An 18,701-nucleotide genomic window follows, 5' to 3' on the forward strand; every position below is an offset into this window, starting at 1 on the left:
CAAGTTCTCCCACTTAGAAATCATGAAGGGGTCTGAAATTGTCATCGTAGGTTTTTAGACATAATCTAAAAAAAAAAAAAAAAATCCAGAAATCATGTATGATTTTTTTTAACTATTTATTTGTATGATAAAGCTGCAAATAAGTATTTGAACTCCTGTCTATCAGCTAGAATTCTGACCCTTAAAGACCTTAGTCTGCCTTTAAAATGTCCAACTCCACTCCATTTATAATCCTAAATTAGATGCACCTGTTTGAGGATGTTAGCGGCATAAAGACCACCCCATACAATCAGTAAGAATCCAACTACTAACATGGCCAAGACCAAAGAGCTGTCCAAAGACACTAGAGACAAAATTGTACACCTCCACAAGGCAGGAAAGGGTACGGTGGAATTGCCAAGCAGCTTGCTGAAAAAAGATCCACTGTTGGAGCAATCATTAGAAAATGGAAGAAGCTAAACATATATACAGTATAAATAATGAATAAATAATAAATAAATACAGTAACTTTAAAAAGTAGCCTGGATGCCAGCCGAACTTAGCCTCTCCCACAACATTTGAGGATGTGAAGTTTGGTCTGGACATGATTCCCTTGGCCTTTGGAGTTAAAATAGCCCCACATCATCACGTACCCATCACCATACCTAGAGATGCTTAAAGTAGATTTGACCAGAAAGCCAACCTGCCAACCCGAGTAAGCATTGATATTCAATGCTTTATATTCAATGTGTTTACATGCCTTACGTAACATAAGCAAAAACAGTCCATTCCATTAAAGTCCTACACCTGAAAGAAATAACAATATCAATGTCACTCATCTAGCTTACAACATGTTTCGTAAAATGACAGACAGGTTAAAAAAAAGAAGCTCCTAAGGTCATGCAAAACAGTGAAATATGGTATGAGAAAGTAGAAAACTTTCAAGCATGAGAGGCATATGGCAGAACCCATCTGAGAAGATAAAAAATACATGTAAAGTGAGAGGAAGGTAAAATTACAAATGACATCACATTAAAAAAAGGAACCTATGATTAAACAGCCTTTTCCACTTAAAAGTTTAATTTTTCATCTGGGGTAATTTGGGCCTAGCCATCTTTGGTGAGTGTTTTGATACTGAAAGAAAGTGGAAGGAAAAAAGAGGGCTGGATGAATAAAACATGCCACGTCATGATGAATGATCTATGATGCTACAGAAATTTACTGCAGCAGAAGGAAATGGAAAGTGAAAAATGGAAACCTGGGATACGGAAGGAGACACCTGATCAACACGCACAGATTTTTACATATACGGTTCTTCAGACAAGGGAATACAGCAAGAGAATGTGAATTGTGAAGACAAAAAAAACCAGTATAATAATATAAAGATGAATGCAAACAGACACGTACGCGCAGAGTAATGAAGGCAGGGTGAGATTGTACAGCCGCATGGGGAAAGCTGTTAAATGTTTCCCCCTCACTGGCTTTCAGATCCTGAAATGTGCTAAAACATGTGGCCCACCGCACTCAGAACACACACCTTGCCAGGAAAGACACAATCACCTTTCTGTCTCTCACTTCCACTAACAGATCTGAAATACACAAACGCAGTCCTAGAATATTCTACATCCTTTTCATTTTGCCTTTCATACGGCAGCATCGAGAGCAGAGAGACGAGAGCTTTTTGACGTGCTCACCAAATGGTGTGCATCGAGTGGCTCCAATGGCTGCCGCCCATGCAAAGCCAGCTATAAAAGCAGACAAGGCTTTAGATTGGAATATATAATATATTAGTGAATTTTAGCTAAATAAATCAGTCAAACTATTTTGGTCCACTTGGTTTGCACTTACTTCTTCTTTGCAGCGCTATGACATACAGTAGGTTTTATATAATTTCTGGAGCTTACAGCTAACCCGGGCTTTCTCACTCGCTGCCAAGAGCCAACATAAGAAAAAAAAGAGCAAACTCCACTCCTGGTGTGCATAGTATATTGACATAAAGATGCCTCACACCCACATATCTAGTTATACAACCCAGCCATGATGGCAGAGAATATGTATGCTCAGAAGAAATTATAATATGTATTCCTATATGTAATATGTAGTCATGCAGTCTGCAGTTAAAAGGGTAATTGTCTGCTAATTTACTCTAGAACGTTCATTAACATTCACAAGCCTAAAAAACTATTTTTTAAAAATGCCTAGTTGTTTATTTAAAATGTCATAACATATAAATGGCCTGAGAGGGATGGTGAAAATACACATAAAATTAATAATAATATAAAATACAATAATTATATAATTTATTATTATTTTTATTAAAACATATAAACAAATGTCATATAAATAAGTATACAAAATTAATGTAATATAAACTAGAAAACTTATATTTTTATTATAAATATGATTTAAACAAAGCAAAATTTTATCATGTAATTATAAAGGCTAGACAAATAGTGGAAAATTGTCATACAAAATTTTTTACAATTATTATTACTCAAACAGTTACATAGATTGGTTACAATTTACAATAAGGTTAACAACATTAGTGAACATGAACTAACTAATGTTGATGTCAGCAATTGCGAATACGTTATTTAAATGCAATGTTGTATGTGTTAATATTAATTAATAAACCTGAGCTCACATGAACAAACTATGATTAGTTGTAGATCAAATATCTTTAACAAAGATGAATACATATTGTAGGTTGTATTTTTTTTATCAACTATCTTTAACAAAGATGAAAATGCCTACATACTGTAACAAATATATTGCTCATTGTTAGTTAATGTTAGTTAACAAATGGAAGCTCATTGAAAAGTGTTACCCATAGATTTAAGGCAGGTCTAAAGATCTGGACAGGTGAACTATGGTTGTAAATTGAAATCCACAAAGTGGTGATCCATTATCGGAAGATTCCCTATTATGGTGTCCTCAAGGTGTTGCTCCAGGGAAATGCCTCCATTAGGTTGATTTACACAAGAAAAGCACCTTGTAATGAACATAAACACTACACCTCTGTTACGTGTTTCTTTAACTTCAAGTGCTGCTGGAATCCAGCACAAACCCCTGACTCTGTCTTACAGCTATCATTACAGCTGAGGATTAGATCAAGTCTAATAAGACGGATATAAGAGAGAGCACAGTCTGGGGGCGGGACGCCTCAGTCGATGGGAAAATGGGGGCGATGTAGGAGCTGCTAGAGCCATAATGGTTTCTCCGCCAGTTTGTGCCTTCCTAACACTATTTCTCTTGACAGACTGAAAGGATGATTCACTCACTCCAGTTTTATAGTGGGCAAAAACACTGGGCCAGGAGCTATGATCAAATGGTGTCTGTGGCTCTTAGTGGCCCTGACCTGAGACCAAGGAACATGCGGTCCAACTGGCCAGGAAAATAGATGTGCCTTCTACAAATAGAATTTGCTGTGCCTTTCAAATGAATGGTGCTTTGTGGGCAAATCTACACAGCCTGAATCTAAATTGGAGTTCACCTTTGTGTTTTTAACATGCATCCTCCCAGACAGGGTCCAAAATGAACACTTGCCAAGTAAAGTAAACCCAGGAACTATTAAATAAACTAAGAAATAATTCAAATTTAAAGGGCCCCTGACATAAAATTTTCACTTTCTGAGTTTTTTTAACATTAACATTAGTTCCCCTAGCCTGTATTTGGTCCCCTCGTGTCTAGAATTTTCAATCGGTGTAAACCAAGCTTCGGCTATCTTTCTCTTCTCTGCAGCTCAGATGCGCTGATCTGGAATCTCCTCGTTATTACGTCATAATGAGGAAAGGTTACCTCCCCTTTCTCTGCTTCGCCCGCCCAGAGAATTTGGCTCGCCCGTGAGAAAATGAGCTAGGAAGTACAAACGCGATTTGAGTTTTTCCAAGAGAAATAGCATTGAGATTTGGGTTTTTCCCCGAGAGATATCACGGCTTGCAAACGAGCGAAGCCTGGCAGTTGATCAGTGTTCAGATGTACAAATTGTACAAGTTCAGACAGTTAAGTTAATCTTTCTCTCAAAATCATTTAATACTGTTTATGCATCAGTAAGTCAAGCCAGTGACTAAAATATAAACTTCACATCGTTTCTTTTAGTAGGATGAAAATAATCTTATTTAAATTCTGAACAAATTATACAGAAAGCGATCAAAGAACAATCTTTCTACACAGTGCAAGTTTATCTGGACAACTCGTTATGAAATCAATGACGCACACTGCACAACGAAGCTTTTACTATATGTACATCATCATGTCTGCATTGGTGAAATCATTAGAGAGAGTGCAAAAACTGCGCTGCAATTAGGGTTGGGTATCGAGAATCGAGTATCGATTGGAACCGAGACTAACTTTTCGTTTTTCCCGTAATCGTTCAAAAATTAAAAATTCGAATCCTAGTTTCGATATTCACAGTCCGCCGAGCGGAAGAAGAAACCGCTGAACAACACCAATGAAGAAGCGTCTACCGGAAGTGTTGGCATAACCACGCGAGTCGAACATGAGTACCTTACGTTGGTGATCCAAAGTGTGGCTTCACTTTTCTAAAAATAACGAAATCTCGGCAAAATTTGTGACAAAAGGAGTATTTTTACAGGAGTATTTCCTTCAGAAAGGATTATTTCCTTCAGAAAGGCCGTTGGTTAGCAAGGTTAGCTAAACTTTTTTGACCCCGCCTCTTAAAAGAATCGGAATCGAGAATCGTTAGGAACCGGAATCGAAACAAGGAATCGGAATCAGAATCAGAATCGTTCAAATTCAAACGATACCCAACCCTAGTTGCAATGATAAGATCTTCATTCTCGCGATCAACAGACTGTCATCTGCTTGCTCAATGCTCATCACGGCAACATTTTATGTGATGGGAATAGATCTAAATACTTTAAAAACTTCTCATGATTTGTTAATCTCATTAGCTGTAATAGTAAAAACCTATAATAGCTGTAGTAAAAGTACTTGAGAAAGTTTCGCATCTTTCGGACCTTTAAATAATGAAATAAAAAAAAAGATTAAATTATTACTTTTTATTTATTATTATTATTATTATTTGACATTTTTTATTAAAGAGGAATAGCCCCTTGAGATGAGCCATCTCGTTTTCGAGGGGGTCCTCGATTCTAGATTCAAATAAAACAAAAAAAACTGACCTTACAGCAGCTTGAATTTAACATAACAAATAGAAAAAAGCCAAAAAACAAAAACAAAAAACAAATACACAAGAAAAAAAAAAAAAAAAAAAAAAAAAGTGCTATGCAGTAGTGCTATACAGCTAAATATATAAACCAAAACAAAACAAGACAGTCATTCATGCAAGACTCCCAAAAGGTGACACACTCCTCCCTAAACAGAGTAAACCATATCATTTCATTTGTACCAAGACAACATCAAAATACAGACAAAAACTATATATGTACCATGCCAAGAGGAAAAAAAAAAAAAAAAAAAAAAAAAAAAAAAAGTAACAGTGAGAAATAAATATAATAAAATAAAATAATGCTAATCAAAAGCAATTGCATGTATTCTGGAGATGTTGAGCTAAATGACTTTTAAATATTGGAAAAGAAGTTAAAAAGCGAATTGAAATTGGAAGTTTATTCCAATCATATGGTGCTTTATATTGAAATGCATATCTTCCTATTTCTTTATTGATCTGTGGAGTGTAAAAATAAATTTGATTATTATGACGCAAATTATGAGATGACCTAAATGGAGTTAAATATTGTTTTAAATAAGCAGGGTAATTCATATAAATGCATTTAAAAACAAACTGTAACCAATGAAAACACCTTCTATTTGATAAGGTCAGCCAGGACAATTGATGGTACATTTCACAATGGTGTGTTCTATAGGGGCAGCGGAGTATAAATCTACATAGGCTATTATAAACTATATTAAGGGACTGAAGACAAGAGGCAGTAGTGTTTTGGTATACAATGTCAGCATAATCCAAGATTGGCAATAGAAGTTGAGAAACGATTTTTTTTCTGACATGATAATTAAAACAGTTAATTGATTGGTATAGAATTCTAAGTGAGCAGTTGAGCTTATTAGTTATATTATGCACATGAGTGCTGAAAGAAAGATCAGAATCAAGCCACAGGCCTAGATACTTAACCTGGCTAGTATGTTTTATAGGAGTTTTATCCAAAAATAAAATATTTAGTGAGTTTTCTAAAGAGTTCTGTTTCATTTTAAAAAGCATTGAAAATGATTTTGATTTGTTAAGTAGAAGCTTATTAGACAATAGCCACCTCTGAACTGAATCAAAACCATTTTGTAATGTAGTGCTGATGTCACATATATTAGATTTAGAACAATAAATGACCGTGTCATCAGCATAAAGCTGAATATTGCATCCAGTACAGCTACGCGGAAGATCATTGATAAATATTGAAAATAATAAAGGCCCCAAAGAGGAGCCTTGAGGAATTCCTCTATCAATGACTGTGAACTGAGACAAACTGCCCCCAAAGGACACACACTGGCGACGATTATGTAAATAAGAATTAAACCAGAGCAAGGAAGAGGTAGACAAACCAAAAGAGTACAATTTGTCTAAAAGTAAATAATGATCCACTAAGTCAAAAGCTTTAGTAAGATCTAGAAACAACGCACCTGTACACATACGATTATCAAAACTCAAGAACACATCATTAGTAAATTTAAGAAGGGCTGTAGTGGTAGAAAAATGTTTTCTGAATCCAGATTGGCATTGAGATAATAAATCATTATTAGCTAAATAATTCGATAATTGGGTAAAAATTATTTTCTCAAAAACTTTTACAACACTGTTTATGATTGAAATTGGTCTGTAGTTATTAATATTATCAGACTCGCCACCTTTATGAAGTGGAATAACTTTTGCGCATTTCCAGGCTAAAGGAACCGTACTAGAAGAAAACGATAGATTAAAAAGTAAGGCCAATGGAGCTGCTAATACATGAGAGCCCATTTTAATAAACTTGTTCTCAATGCCATCTAGTCCAGCTCCACTGGTAGATGACAGTTCACTTATAGCCTTTTGCACATCTGCTGGGCTGATCTCTGCAAATGAAAAAGAACTACCTGTATGGGAACAAGGAGCCAGATCTGGTTTAAAAGTATGGCTCTGAACTTGTGGCGCTGAAGAAAAATGTAAACTAAAGGCATTTGCAATGGATACTGGATCATCTATCCTTTCATCATTCAAATTCAAAGTGGTTGTAGTCCGCCCTGATTTCCCAAGTACATTATTAACCTGTTTCCAGAATCGTTGTGGGTTTTTGAAATCATTCGATAAACAATTTCTGAAGTAACTAGATTTGGAGTTTCTTGTTTGCATGGTACAATTGTTTCTTAATCGTTTATATTCTTCCCAGTCAGCAGTGTGTTTTGTGCGTCTAAACTTATACCAGGCCCTATCCCTCTGTTTAAAGAGATTAATAAGGTCACCATTTACCCACGGCAAGTGACTGCCTTTAACTTTAACAGTGGTCCAAGGGGCATGCTTATTTATAACATTCAAGAGCTCAGTATATACAAAATGCCATGCATCATCAATAAATGGAATTAGATTAAGCCTATACCAGTTAATTTGATGCAAATCATTAATAAATTGGTCTCTGTTAAAGAATTTGGTTTGCCTTATCTTAATAAATTTAGGAGGGAGGCGTTGAATCGAAGTTTTCCAAATACAATAGATCATGTGGTGATCACTAAAGTTATCTGGTAAAACCCCTGATTTAATTATTCGTTCCGGGTGAGAAACTAAGGCCCAATCCAAAAGAGATTTAGAGGTAGAAGTCAATCTTGTGGGCTCAGCTATAAGTTGTGTCAAATTTAAACTATTAATCATATTTTTAACAGTAAATGTAGATGAATGAAGCCAATTAATATTAAAGTCACCCAAAAGTATCATTTCTTTATTAGAAACTAAGGAAGAAACAGTAGAAAGAATATTTTTAATTGATTCCACTTTCATTGAGGTAGGCGGTCTGTAAATATTTCCTATAATAATTTGCTTATTTTCATGCAGAGTCATTTTAATGAACAGACCTTCAAAAAGTGCTGGAGTCACAATAGGAACCATAAGCTGAGAGTTTAAATGAGATAGTACATAAATGGCTACTCCACCTCCCCTTGTTCCTCTGTCCGATCTAAATAATTTATAGTTGTCAATACTGATATCAGTGTCAGAAATGTTACTAGTAAGCCAAGTTTCAGATAATGCAATAATACTTGGATTATTATAGGATATCCACGCTCGTAATTGATCAATTTTGGGGAGTAGGCTTCTAATGTTCAGGTGTACTATATAAAGACCTTTACCAATACTTATAGATAAATTATAATATGGTGTAAACTAATAAAGGAATCATGTAGGTACATAGTGAAAAATAGAAATCAAGGGGGGTGAGCACCATAGGAGCCAACAAACACACAACCACATATACATTCAACAAAACAAATAACAAAAACATGAATAGATAAACTAAACAAGAGAAAAAAAAAAATCAAATCTTAGTCAACAAAAAATGCAATCCAGAAAATAATAAATACAATACCCAAAATAAACTAATCACCAAAGCATATAATCATTTACGATAAATAAAGATTCAAAAATTATATACAGGATAAGAGCTACAGAGAAAAAATAAAAATAAATAAAAATAAAAAGAGAAGTGCAAATCAGGACAATTTAAATGTATATATTTATTAAATATATTATTTAAAAAATGCTGATGCCATAGGGAAAACGTATTCCTGTTGCATTGTGAAACGCATCCATTAGATGTGACATTTCACATTATTGCGGATCAGATTTAACTAAAGTCATGAATTTAGAAAACCATTTAAGCACAGTTAAACAAAGCTTCATTGAAATGCCACAAGATAGACACACACACACACAATGACCCTGGGCTTGCGCTGGAGAGCCGTGCTGGTAGTGTTTGTACACTGCTTTAGGGGTTTATGAGGCAAGCAAGAAAGGCCTCATTCGACCTCGCCTCGGAACATCACATGACCATTAAACCCGAGATCAGATTAAAGCCAGGACTATTTCACCTGCTCTAGCCCCTCTCACTTTCCTTATTCAATCCTGAAGTTCCAATTACTTTTTCCTTTGCTTCCCTTCTGTCTCTCTCACTCTCCTGTCACCTCTTCCATTCATCCTCTCTGTCTCACCTTCATTACCTCCATGCAATTGCACAGTGCGGATCCATTGTCCTCTGTGATTGTATTGTCCAGCCGTCCATTTCTTCCCCCCTTTCACCATCTCTCTATTGTAAGTGAGATGAACACTGCACTCTTTCTCAGCACATTATCCTCATATCGTCATCCTCATCATTCTCTCTCACTCCTTTTTGCAGAAGGACTTCTGTTTAACCTTCATTTCACCTCCCCCACTTTTCCCTCCTATCGGCCCTGAGAGAAGGCATTTTTTGCTGACCGAGAGCTCTCTCGATAAAAAAAAAAAAAAAGAACCCAGACATCGGCATCAGAGCTGCTCAACCCTTACATATCAATGTCTAGGCTTATACATCTTAATTTAAAATGTTCCAAATCTTCAAATATGTTAATCTAGAAGAAGATTTCCCTTGAGTTCAGATCCTTGGATAATTTTTCTTTTAATGCTTTCCACATTTTCAACAGCACATTCTGCACATAGATCCGTACACCTTGTCGTTTGTCCCGTTTGGGTTAGACAGTGGGCTGTAGATCAGCAGTAATGGCATGTTGTCAGTGCTGGATAACTGGGACATTAGCCTCAGTGGCTCATAAATAAGCCATAGCAGTAGGTGCTAATGGGTTCATTTAAACTCAGACCTGCCTTATAGGGCTCTGCTGACTGGCGTGTCATCATGGGAGAAGTGACTAATGTGTGGACACAGGGTCATGCTCCCAACACATACTGTAGGAACTCTACTAACACAGCACACTTACAACAGCATTAGAGTTCACTCATAAGTTAAAAATCTGTCATCATTTATGTCGTCACTGCTTTTATATGTCGTTCAAACCTGTATGACTTTCTTCTGTAGAAGACATCTGAAGAATAATTCAAATGCGTTTGTCCAAAACAATGGACAAACACAGAAATTTGAAATGTTGCTGAAATAAAATTGTAATAAAAGTTTGTTGAACTAAAATAACAAAGTGAAATAAAAATAAAGCCAAGTATGGAAACTTGTTTGGAAAAAGTTATTTTCCAAATCCTTTTTTTGTAGCTACTGGTGCAAAAATGACACTTCACATTTAAGTTCTTGCACTGCATAAAAATGGAATAATCATAAACATTTCCGAGGACAAAGTTAGAGGAATGAGAGCTGGCAAATGGTGATGGATGAAAATGTTCATGAGACACCTCAATAAGTTAAGGGCGACCCCTATGAGAAAAACACAGCAGGCCCAAATGGAAAACCTCTGGAGAAGCAGCCCAGAAAATGAAAGGCAAGACAATTCATTTCACACTGGCTTACTCCAGATGTAGCAGACTAGAGAAGCTCATTTACACACACACACACACACACACACACACACACACACACACACACACACACAGATTCATTTGCTGCTTCCAAAACCAGATGCAAATCAGAGCACATGGGCTCCCACATTGGCCGTCGATACTGTTTACTGCATTTCCATCAGAAAGTAGGAGCAACAGCAGCAGATGAGCAGCCAATATAGGCTCATTAATCATTGTGATTGATGAATGAACTCGCTCTCTACGCCATCAGAGCAGGAGGCATAAACACCTGTGTGGAGGAGCAAGTGGCTGGCCAGATGTTGAAGGAGTTTAAGGAGAGGCAGGCTGTTGAACAGAACGTGAAGAACACATCTGTATATGGAGAAAATTCAAGACAGGACACTTGTTTTCCATGATCCTCAAAATCTTTAGACTTAAATTATTATCATTAACTGATTGAAATAAATGTATTGAAATAAATTAATAACCGGTATATATATATATATATATATATATATATGAAGAGTTCAGATGCAAAAGCCTCTAAGTGCCATTTGAAATTTTCTTCTAGAATGATCATTTTTATCAAGCTTGTATATTTAAGTTCAGTGATTTCACTTAATGGCAATGATAATTACCTATTAATTGTTATTTAAGTGAAATTACTGAACTTAAATATACAGGTTTGATAAAAATCATAATTAAAGAAGAAAATTTCAAATGGCATTTAGAGGCTTTTGCATCTGAACTCTTCATATATTATATATTATAATAACATTTATTAGTATTACTGTATAAAACTTTTCAATTGATTTAAACAGTAACCATATTTATTTCACAAGACAATTTCTCAACTATCTGTGTTATGCTATAGTTCAAAAATGATATTAAAATTATTTATATACTTGTGTATAGTGCAGATCAAAGGGCATTACAGATAAAAAAAAATATATATATAATTAAAATAAATATGTAAATGTTACCTGTGCCTAAATATATTTATATAATAATTACATAATAATTACAAATAACTTTACTAACGATTCAATTTCTGAAAAATACTTCGAAATGTTATACTCACAACTACATGGAATCTGAATTCACAGTTGACTTCATAACTATTTTACAACATTCTACATTTTAGAACATATTGCAATATGTGTGGTAAAACATTTGACTAGAATGCGAATGATCTGTAGAGAGAGAAATGAACAAAAAAAATGAGTGAGAGAGACTGAAAAGTATGGTATTAAACTGACCTCCAGAAAGACAAACTTCTCTTTGATCCGGGAGCAAAGAGACAGACTTTAACTCCAGTTCAAAGCTTGTCTACTCTAGACTCAACAAACCCTTTAGGAATAAAAAAAAAAAAACCCTGTACAGCCTGTTTTGCCAATGTTCCTCCATCTGGATGGAGGCCTAAATCATTTTATTCGTGTTTGTTTGAAACACAAGCGTCATCATGTATTAGCCCCACACAAACATGCTTTGAAGTTTGTAAGAGGTCACGGTCCCAAACAAAACCAGTCCCTGATCAAAACAAACGCACACAAAAAAACAAACGAGAGACAACAGCAGAACCAAAAGCAGAATCTCCACCTGCACAATTCACCTGGAGCCTTTTTGATGTGTGTGTGTGTGTGATGTGCCGACCTGCAGCTGTGTGTTTGTACACACACCGCTGTCTCAGTCAGATTGAGTTCTGACTGAGCCTCGGCCAACCTCAGTGTGCCTCTTCCAGATAGGCACCAGACAGCATGTTACAAAAGGGCCGTGATACAGGCCTTAAAGCCGGGATATTCAATTAAACTTTACATTTTTTGCATTTCCTTCTTAAGAAGGAAAAAATAATAATTTGATTGCTAATAGGAAATCTCTGTGATTTTTAGACAGGGTGAGATGAATGAAAGGGCTAAAGGGTTTTTTATATACAAGAAGTCTCTTTTTTTTTTTATTAAAGATTCAGTAAAAATAGTAATAATTCAAAATAGTATCACTATAAAAAACTGTTTCCTATTTTATATTTTTAAAAAGTGATTTATTCCTCCGAATTGTCAGCATTATTACTCCAGTCTTCAGTGTCACATGATCATTCTAATATGCTGATTTGCTGCTCAAGAAACATTTCTTATTATTATCAGTGTTAACCCTTAAAGCAGCACTATGCAGTTTTTTTTTACCTTAACTGAATAGCTTCGGAGTTATTGCAAAGGTTATATGACTATTTTCGGGTTGAATATTGGGCGTTGCGTCCCCCATCAAGTGCCAAATATCATTTTAAACTTGAAGTTTCAATCGATCTCATTTAAATAATCTAATTTTACATTTATTTTGTCTTAGATGATGATGAATTTACCAGATTTAAGAAAAACGGCAGCATATTTTTAGTGTTTTTTTTTTTTACTCAACTCAAACAAATCCTCCAAAAAAAGTTGTTAGAAAGATGTACTTGGATATTATAAATTTCCAGATGTAATTTTGACTACATGTAACAATCCCTAAGCAAGTTATAGCCATATATTACAACATTATTATAGGCGATTTTCAGTGAAAAGCTAGTATTTTTTATTTATTTTTATTTTTATTATTTAGATGTGTCCAAAAAAAAGTTTAGGAAGTAAAAAAAAAATAGAATGATTGTAAAAGAACACTGAAGCAAAATAAACTTTATATAAACACACACACAGACTACTTTCACTTCACCTCCGTGCCTCAGTTCAAATTTCCAAAGAAAAGTTAATGGGCTTTATGCACAGCTGCACTATTTCCTGAACTTCAGCCAGCTCCTTGTTTCCTGTCTGTCATTATTGGACAAACTGATTAATCCAGGTGTCGTGCCTGACCTCAGTAGTCACAACAATAATCAGACACACATGGATTAATCAGTTTGTCCAATAATGGGAGACAGGCAACTAAGGAGCTGGCTGAAGTTCAGGAAGTAGTGCAGCCGTGCATAAAGCCAACTGGTTGTGCAAAAGACCAACAACTATTGTGTATTGGTTGAGTAGACAACCAATTTGGGCATGGGGTGGGACTAAGCATCAACAATAATTCATGATTGGCTCAGAGGAACAAACCGCACGGGTTTCTTTGACGAATCAATGCTGATCAAAACTTTGATGAAGCAATCACATTCACTACGGGGCTTCTGAATGTCCAAACGCGATTAACCCGTTAACACAGAAAAGATGTGAATCTCCTCTTTATGGGAGCATATGGATTGGAGTAGCGGTTCAAAAGTTCTTAAACAGTCATTTTTTTGCCGCCCGCATCCATATATCCACCAGTAAGCTGGTGTGTGGTGAGCGTTCTGGCGCACTATGGCTGCCGTCGCATCATCCAGGTGGATGCTGCACATTGGTGGTGGTTGAGGAGATCCCCCCCTTCTATGTGAAGCGCTTTGAGTGTCCAGAAAAGCGCTATATAAATGTAACGAATTATTATTATTATTATTATTATTATATAGTCTTTAAGGGTTAAAAACTGTGATGCTTAATATTTTTGGGGTTAACCCTGATTCATTTTTTCAGGATTCTTTGATAAATAGAAAATTCAAAATAAATGCATTCATATATAAAAATCAAGTCGCACACAAACACACTAAATATTCACTATAGAAATTTCCCACTCCTACAAATCTCAATGAAATTGCCTGACATTTCCTAGTTTTCCATGACTCTGGGAACCCTGCCTTGAGTACAAAGATGCTACTAGTACTAATGAGTGATCCCTTTCTTGTAGGGATGGCAAACACCAGAAAATCACACACACACGAAGTAGCCATGGAGTCTCATTCCCAATATTCTGCGCATACTGGGTTTAACAGCAAATATGACAGTATACATCAATCTACGGGTGAGAGCCGAAGGAAACGCAGGAGAAAGCGAGAAAGCGGCTGGAGCGGAATATGATTTCAGTATCAATCACACTTTGTTCTTTTTGTCAGCGATGGTGCATCGTCCTCAGTGCGCCGTGGCCTGTTTCTCCGCTCCTGTCCTCATCGATCCATTTGCTTCAACAGCTCCTGAGCAAGCTCATCAATCTCGCTGTGTTTCTCTCCCAGACTGCAGGCCGCCGGCCACTATCAGGACATCACTCGTGTGGGAATGTGCAACACCATTCTCAGACGGCCATATGTTGTGCATTTAACAAATAAGCCAACACATTGAGCCTTGCATGCAGGGATTACATGTTCATTTCCTGGCACAATATCCCTATTCCCTTGTTACTGGATTAATTGACATGCTATGCTCACTCTTAACCCCTTTCACTCAGTTCCTTTCCCTTCAGCATACCTCTGGGCTCTAAAACAACTCACTCTGCTCATATTCATCTTTCCCTCTTCACCGCTCTCTTTAAATCTTTCCTACTATAGTAAGAGTAGGTGAGCGAGTGATTTACAGCGTATATATGAGGGGAGCTTTGGATCACTTCATAAATCTCTGGCTGAGCTAATGGTCGCTCATAAGGGCTCTGGACATAAGTGTCTGGATTTCCTGACACACTACTTTAATAGAGCCTCACCAGCATCTTACAAACACACACACACACACTGAACAACTTTCTCAGCACAGCCAATATAGAACATAAGACGTCCATCAAAACCGCGTGGCAGCTATTGCACACATCCACTGTCTTGCAGAACAGGGCGCACAGGATCTGATGGATATGGCCTCTTTACGTCAGTGACACTGACTGGATTTATTGCAGGAAGAGGCTCAGATACTTTGCAAACTGCCACCACACCTCATCCATCTCTCATATGCTGTATAGTGCCGAGATGTTGAGAAATGCTTACTTATATAGGTTTGTGATTATTTGTGTGAGGTTACTGCGCTCTCCTTCACTCACCTTGTTCCTCTCAAAAAGCTCACACTGGATGGTCTTGAGGTCAGTGTCCAGGGCGCTGGCGGCCTGCCTGCGCTTGCGTGCCAGCTGCTCCTCCAGGTCCTCCATCTGGGTGCGCAGCTTTTTGTTTTCCCTCTCCAGAGCCAGCTTTTCCGTCTCCAGCCGCTCCCGACGACCCCACTCAGCTGCATTCTCCACCTGCAGACGCTCCATCTGCACATACACACACAAACATTCAGTAAGATAGGATAACAGAGAAAGACACAACACAATAGAACACATGATAAAGTTCATTTGAATGCAAAGCTATTCCTAATGTACAAATTTCCCATAAGCACAACATGATCACCATTTCACCCTAAATGTAAATATTCACAATGGTTCTTTGATGAATAGAAAGTTTTGATTTATTTGATATATTTATATAAATAACTTTATTATATAAAGTTAGATATATTAGATATCTTAACTAAAAAAATAGATATATTAAATAAAACTTTACAAATTTAATGCACCCTTGCAGAATAAAATTTTTAATTTCTTTAATGTCTTTTCATTCTTTCTTTAGTATCTTTAATTTATTAGTACGGAATGCTACTACTTTAGTGACATTCTTAGGTCAACTTGCATTGGATTGCATGTTTGAGATTTACCCAAATTTGGATCTAACCTTTTTGAAATCAACTGGAAGGGTGTTTTTGCATATCCTGCTTTTAGAGTTTTATTTTTCAATCTGTTTAATTCAGTAAATAAATACTTCATAAAAACGGTTTTAGACAAATATGTCAAGTCTGTTTAATTAATTTGTTAATAACAGTAATTAACTTATTTTCACTAGTAAAATCCACACAAAAAAAGTTTATATAGACCATTTCACAAGATGTAAACAACACTGGTCCAGAAACACTTCCTGTTTCAGTTTGTAACGGTTTTCTTTATTTCACATGTAAAGAAAACATCTTAAAGATGTTTGTTTAACTTTTTGATTCAGTTCTGTTGGTTGTATTTTATCCCAGCTGTTATGTAGTGTTAAAAAACTGAAACAGGAAGTGCTTCTGGACTAGTGTTGTTTACATCTTGTGAAATGGTCTATAGGTTTCGTTTCCCAAACCTTACCTTTTTTTCGTTAAACATTAGAACAATTTGTATTGTAAAAGCATTATACAAATAATTTCGACTGAACAGAATTTTTTGTTGCATACTAAAATTCCTGAAAACTACTAAAGCATATACTGTGTGCAGAACTTGAAGTATATAAAATATGGAGACACAGCATTACGCCATGTGTATACCCATAATCAGGAAGGACTAATGCTTATGCTGCATTAGCACGCAGGACTACTATTACCCCAGAATGTTGTTGAACTAAGTGAAGGGCTCTCCATGATTTCCCAGTTCTGACCTGCCGCTAAAAGCAGTTTAATGGGAAACCGTTTCTCCTAGATTCACCTTAAGTGCTGGCTGACTTTCATACCCCAAACTCTTTCAGACCAACTAGTCATTAATATTTCTATAATGCCATTTGGCTGCTGAGACGAGGGAGTGCCTGTGAAATGCCTCGATTCCTGAGGGCAGAGATGAAGGGAGGTCACCATGGGATTTTGGAGATGAGGGGACACAGCGGATCTGAGCCGACACACAGGAGAAGCGGCGCTCTTTAAGGAGCGCATCAAAGTGCAAAATGTCACTCTCTCCTGCCAGGTTCATCTCAGCACCACCCCGCTGATAACACTGCATGCTGGGAATGTGTTAGAGCAGCGTTCTGTCATTACGCCAGCCGTGTTTGGTGCCGTGCTAGTCAAAATGCAGGAGAGATAGTGGATGGATGTTTAAAGCCCTGAGGGTGTTTAACTTTGATGTAGATCACAGTGAGTCCTGAGGTAACACCGAACCAGCTGGCCCATTCAGAACAATGCAGCATGGGTGGGACACCGCAAAAGTACATGCATTTCACCTCTGTACGGAGCTCTGCCAGTTTCTTGTCCATGCTGGTGCGAGCTCCCAGCTCGTCCTCCAGATCTTCAGACATCCGGCCCAGCTCATCCTGATGCACCTCCTTCAAAAAATTCAGCTGCAAAAGAAAGAGAGTGTCATTTAAGTTCATCTCTGAAATTATGATCTGAAGTAAAGCTTCCCCTAGCTTTGTCAGAGAATATCTATGGTACTCAAATAAAGTGCACAGCTTCACTACACCAAACTATGCAACGCTCTGAATATGTCATTGGTATTCAAAAAGGTTTTACATTCTAATTGTGAAGGAGTCTGGGTTTAAAACTCATTTCACATTTGATGAAACTCTGTGAAACTGCACTCATTTAACACGACTTGTCCTGACATTCTATGGCAATACAGTCTAGCACATTTGCCATTAAGCGAGAGGGGCGTTATGGTCAAAGTCTGATCTGTCTAGAGCGTCTCACACTCGGCATACTGTGACTCAAACGCGGTGATTAACATTCGCTGCAGGTCGTGAGCTCACACAGCTGGGCTGGGGACAGGCAGCTCATCTATTAAACTACTGAGTGTAGCGTGCACACTCTTTCTACTCATCATCTCATGGTATTCATGCACATCCTTACAGGTTGAGGTTATTAAAAAGAGAAGAACATCTCTTCCTAGTCATCATCACTCCGCCTGTGACGAGGTCTAGGTGTATGATGATGAATCAGTCCCTTTTTCTCTTTATGGAAGGCTTGTATTGAGAGTGAAAGTTTCCCTGGGCCCAATCAGTGTGGCTGTCTTTCATAAAATTGCCTGACTGAAAGAAATCCTGAGCAGCAGTCTAATCATTCATGAACAATGCCAGACTGTCTCGTTCGTGGGTAACAACTGCCCCCTGGTGGTATTCTTATGAACAATATCAGTCAAAGTTATACAATAGTATAATATAATATACATAATAGTACATAATTGTGTGTTATACTATAAATTATGAAGTTTAATATGTATCATTTTTGCTTATATGAAATACTGGTTTACAAGTTGGGCCTACATTATGAATTTACTAAAAAATAATATTAGGAAAAGCAGCCAAAATGTTGCCAGATTAATTGTGAACTCCTTTAAAAAAGCATCCCAACTGGATAAACCTTATGATTATATTAATTTATTTTTTGTATTAAATAGCTTATTTTATACAGTACTTTTTTAATGACTTTATTATCATCTTCCACATTTTAGAATAAAATGAACAACAAGTAGGTGTGTCCAACTTTTTGACTTTGTCCACTTTTTTATTATGAATTTGAAGTAGGAATGACCATGCATGGAGGATCTGTGACTTATAAAGGAAGATATCTGAAAGTCAGAAGGTGAAGTGCTGGGTTTTGATGAACAGGCCCACACAACAGTGCACTCACCATGCATTCTTCCTATTGATTAGAGCTCTCACTGCAAATTGCGGAAAATTGGAGAAAAGGCCAAGGAT

At 36.7% G+C, this 18,701-nt stretch overlaps 1 protein-coding gene across 2 annotated transcripts in view; it reads right to left on the reverse strand.

Annotated features, from left to right (window-relative positions):
• The window catches only part of ccdc102a (coiled-coil domain containing 102A), a 66,184-nt gene that overhangs the window by 13,037 nt on the left and 34,446 nt on the right, over window positions 1–18,701 (reverse strand). For both annotated transcript variants that reach the window (XM_039662870.2, XM_039662869.2), the window contains exons 5-6: window positions 17,229–17,345; window positions 15,278–15,487 (exon numbers count right to left, since the gene is read on the reverse strand). In XM_039662870.2, coding sequence (XP_039518804.2) covers window positions 15,278–15,487; window positions 17,229–17,345 — 327 coding nt within the window. The remainder of the gene's footprint in view (window positions 1–15,277; window positions 15,488–17,228; window positions 17,346–18,701) is intronic.

This window comes from Pimephales promelas, chromosome 1 (genome assembly GCF_988280905.1).
Source record: "Pimephales promelas chromosome 1, fPimPro1.hap1.1, whole genome shotgun sequence".
Classification (NCBI taxonomy): Eukaryota; Metazoa; Chordata; class Actinopteri; order Cypriniformes; family Leuciscidae; genus Pimephales; species Pimephales promelas.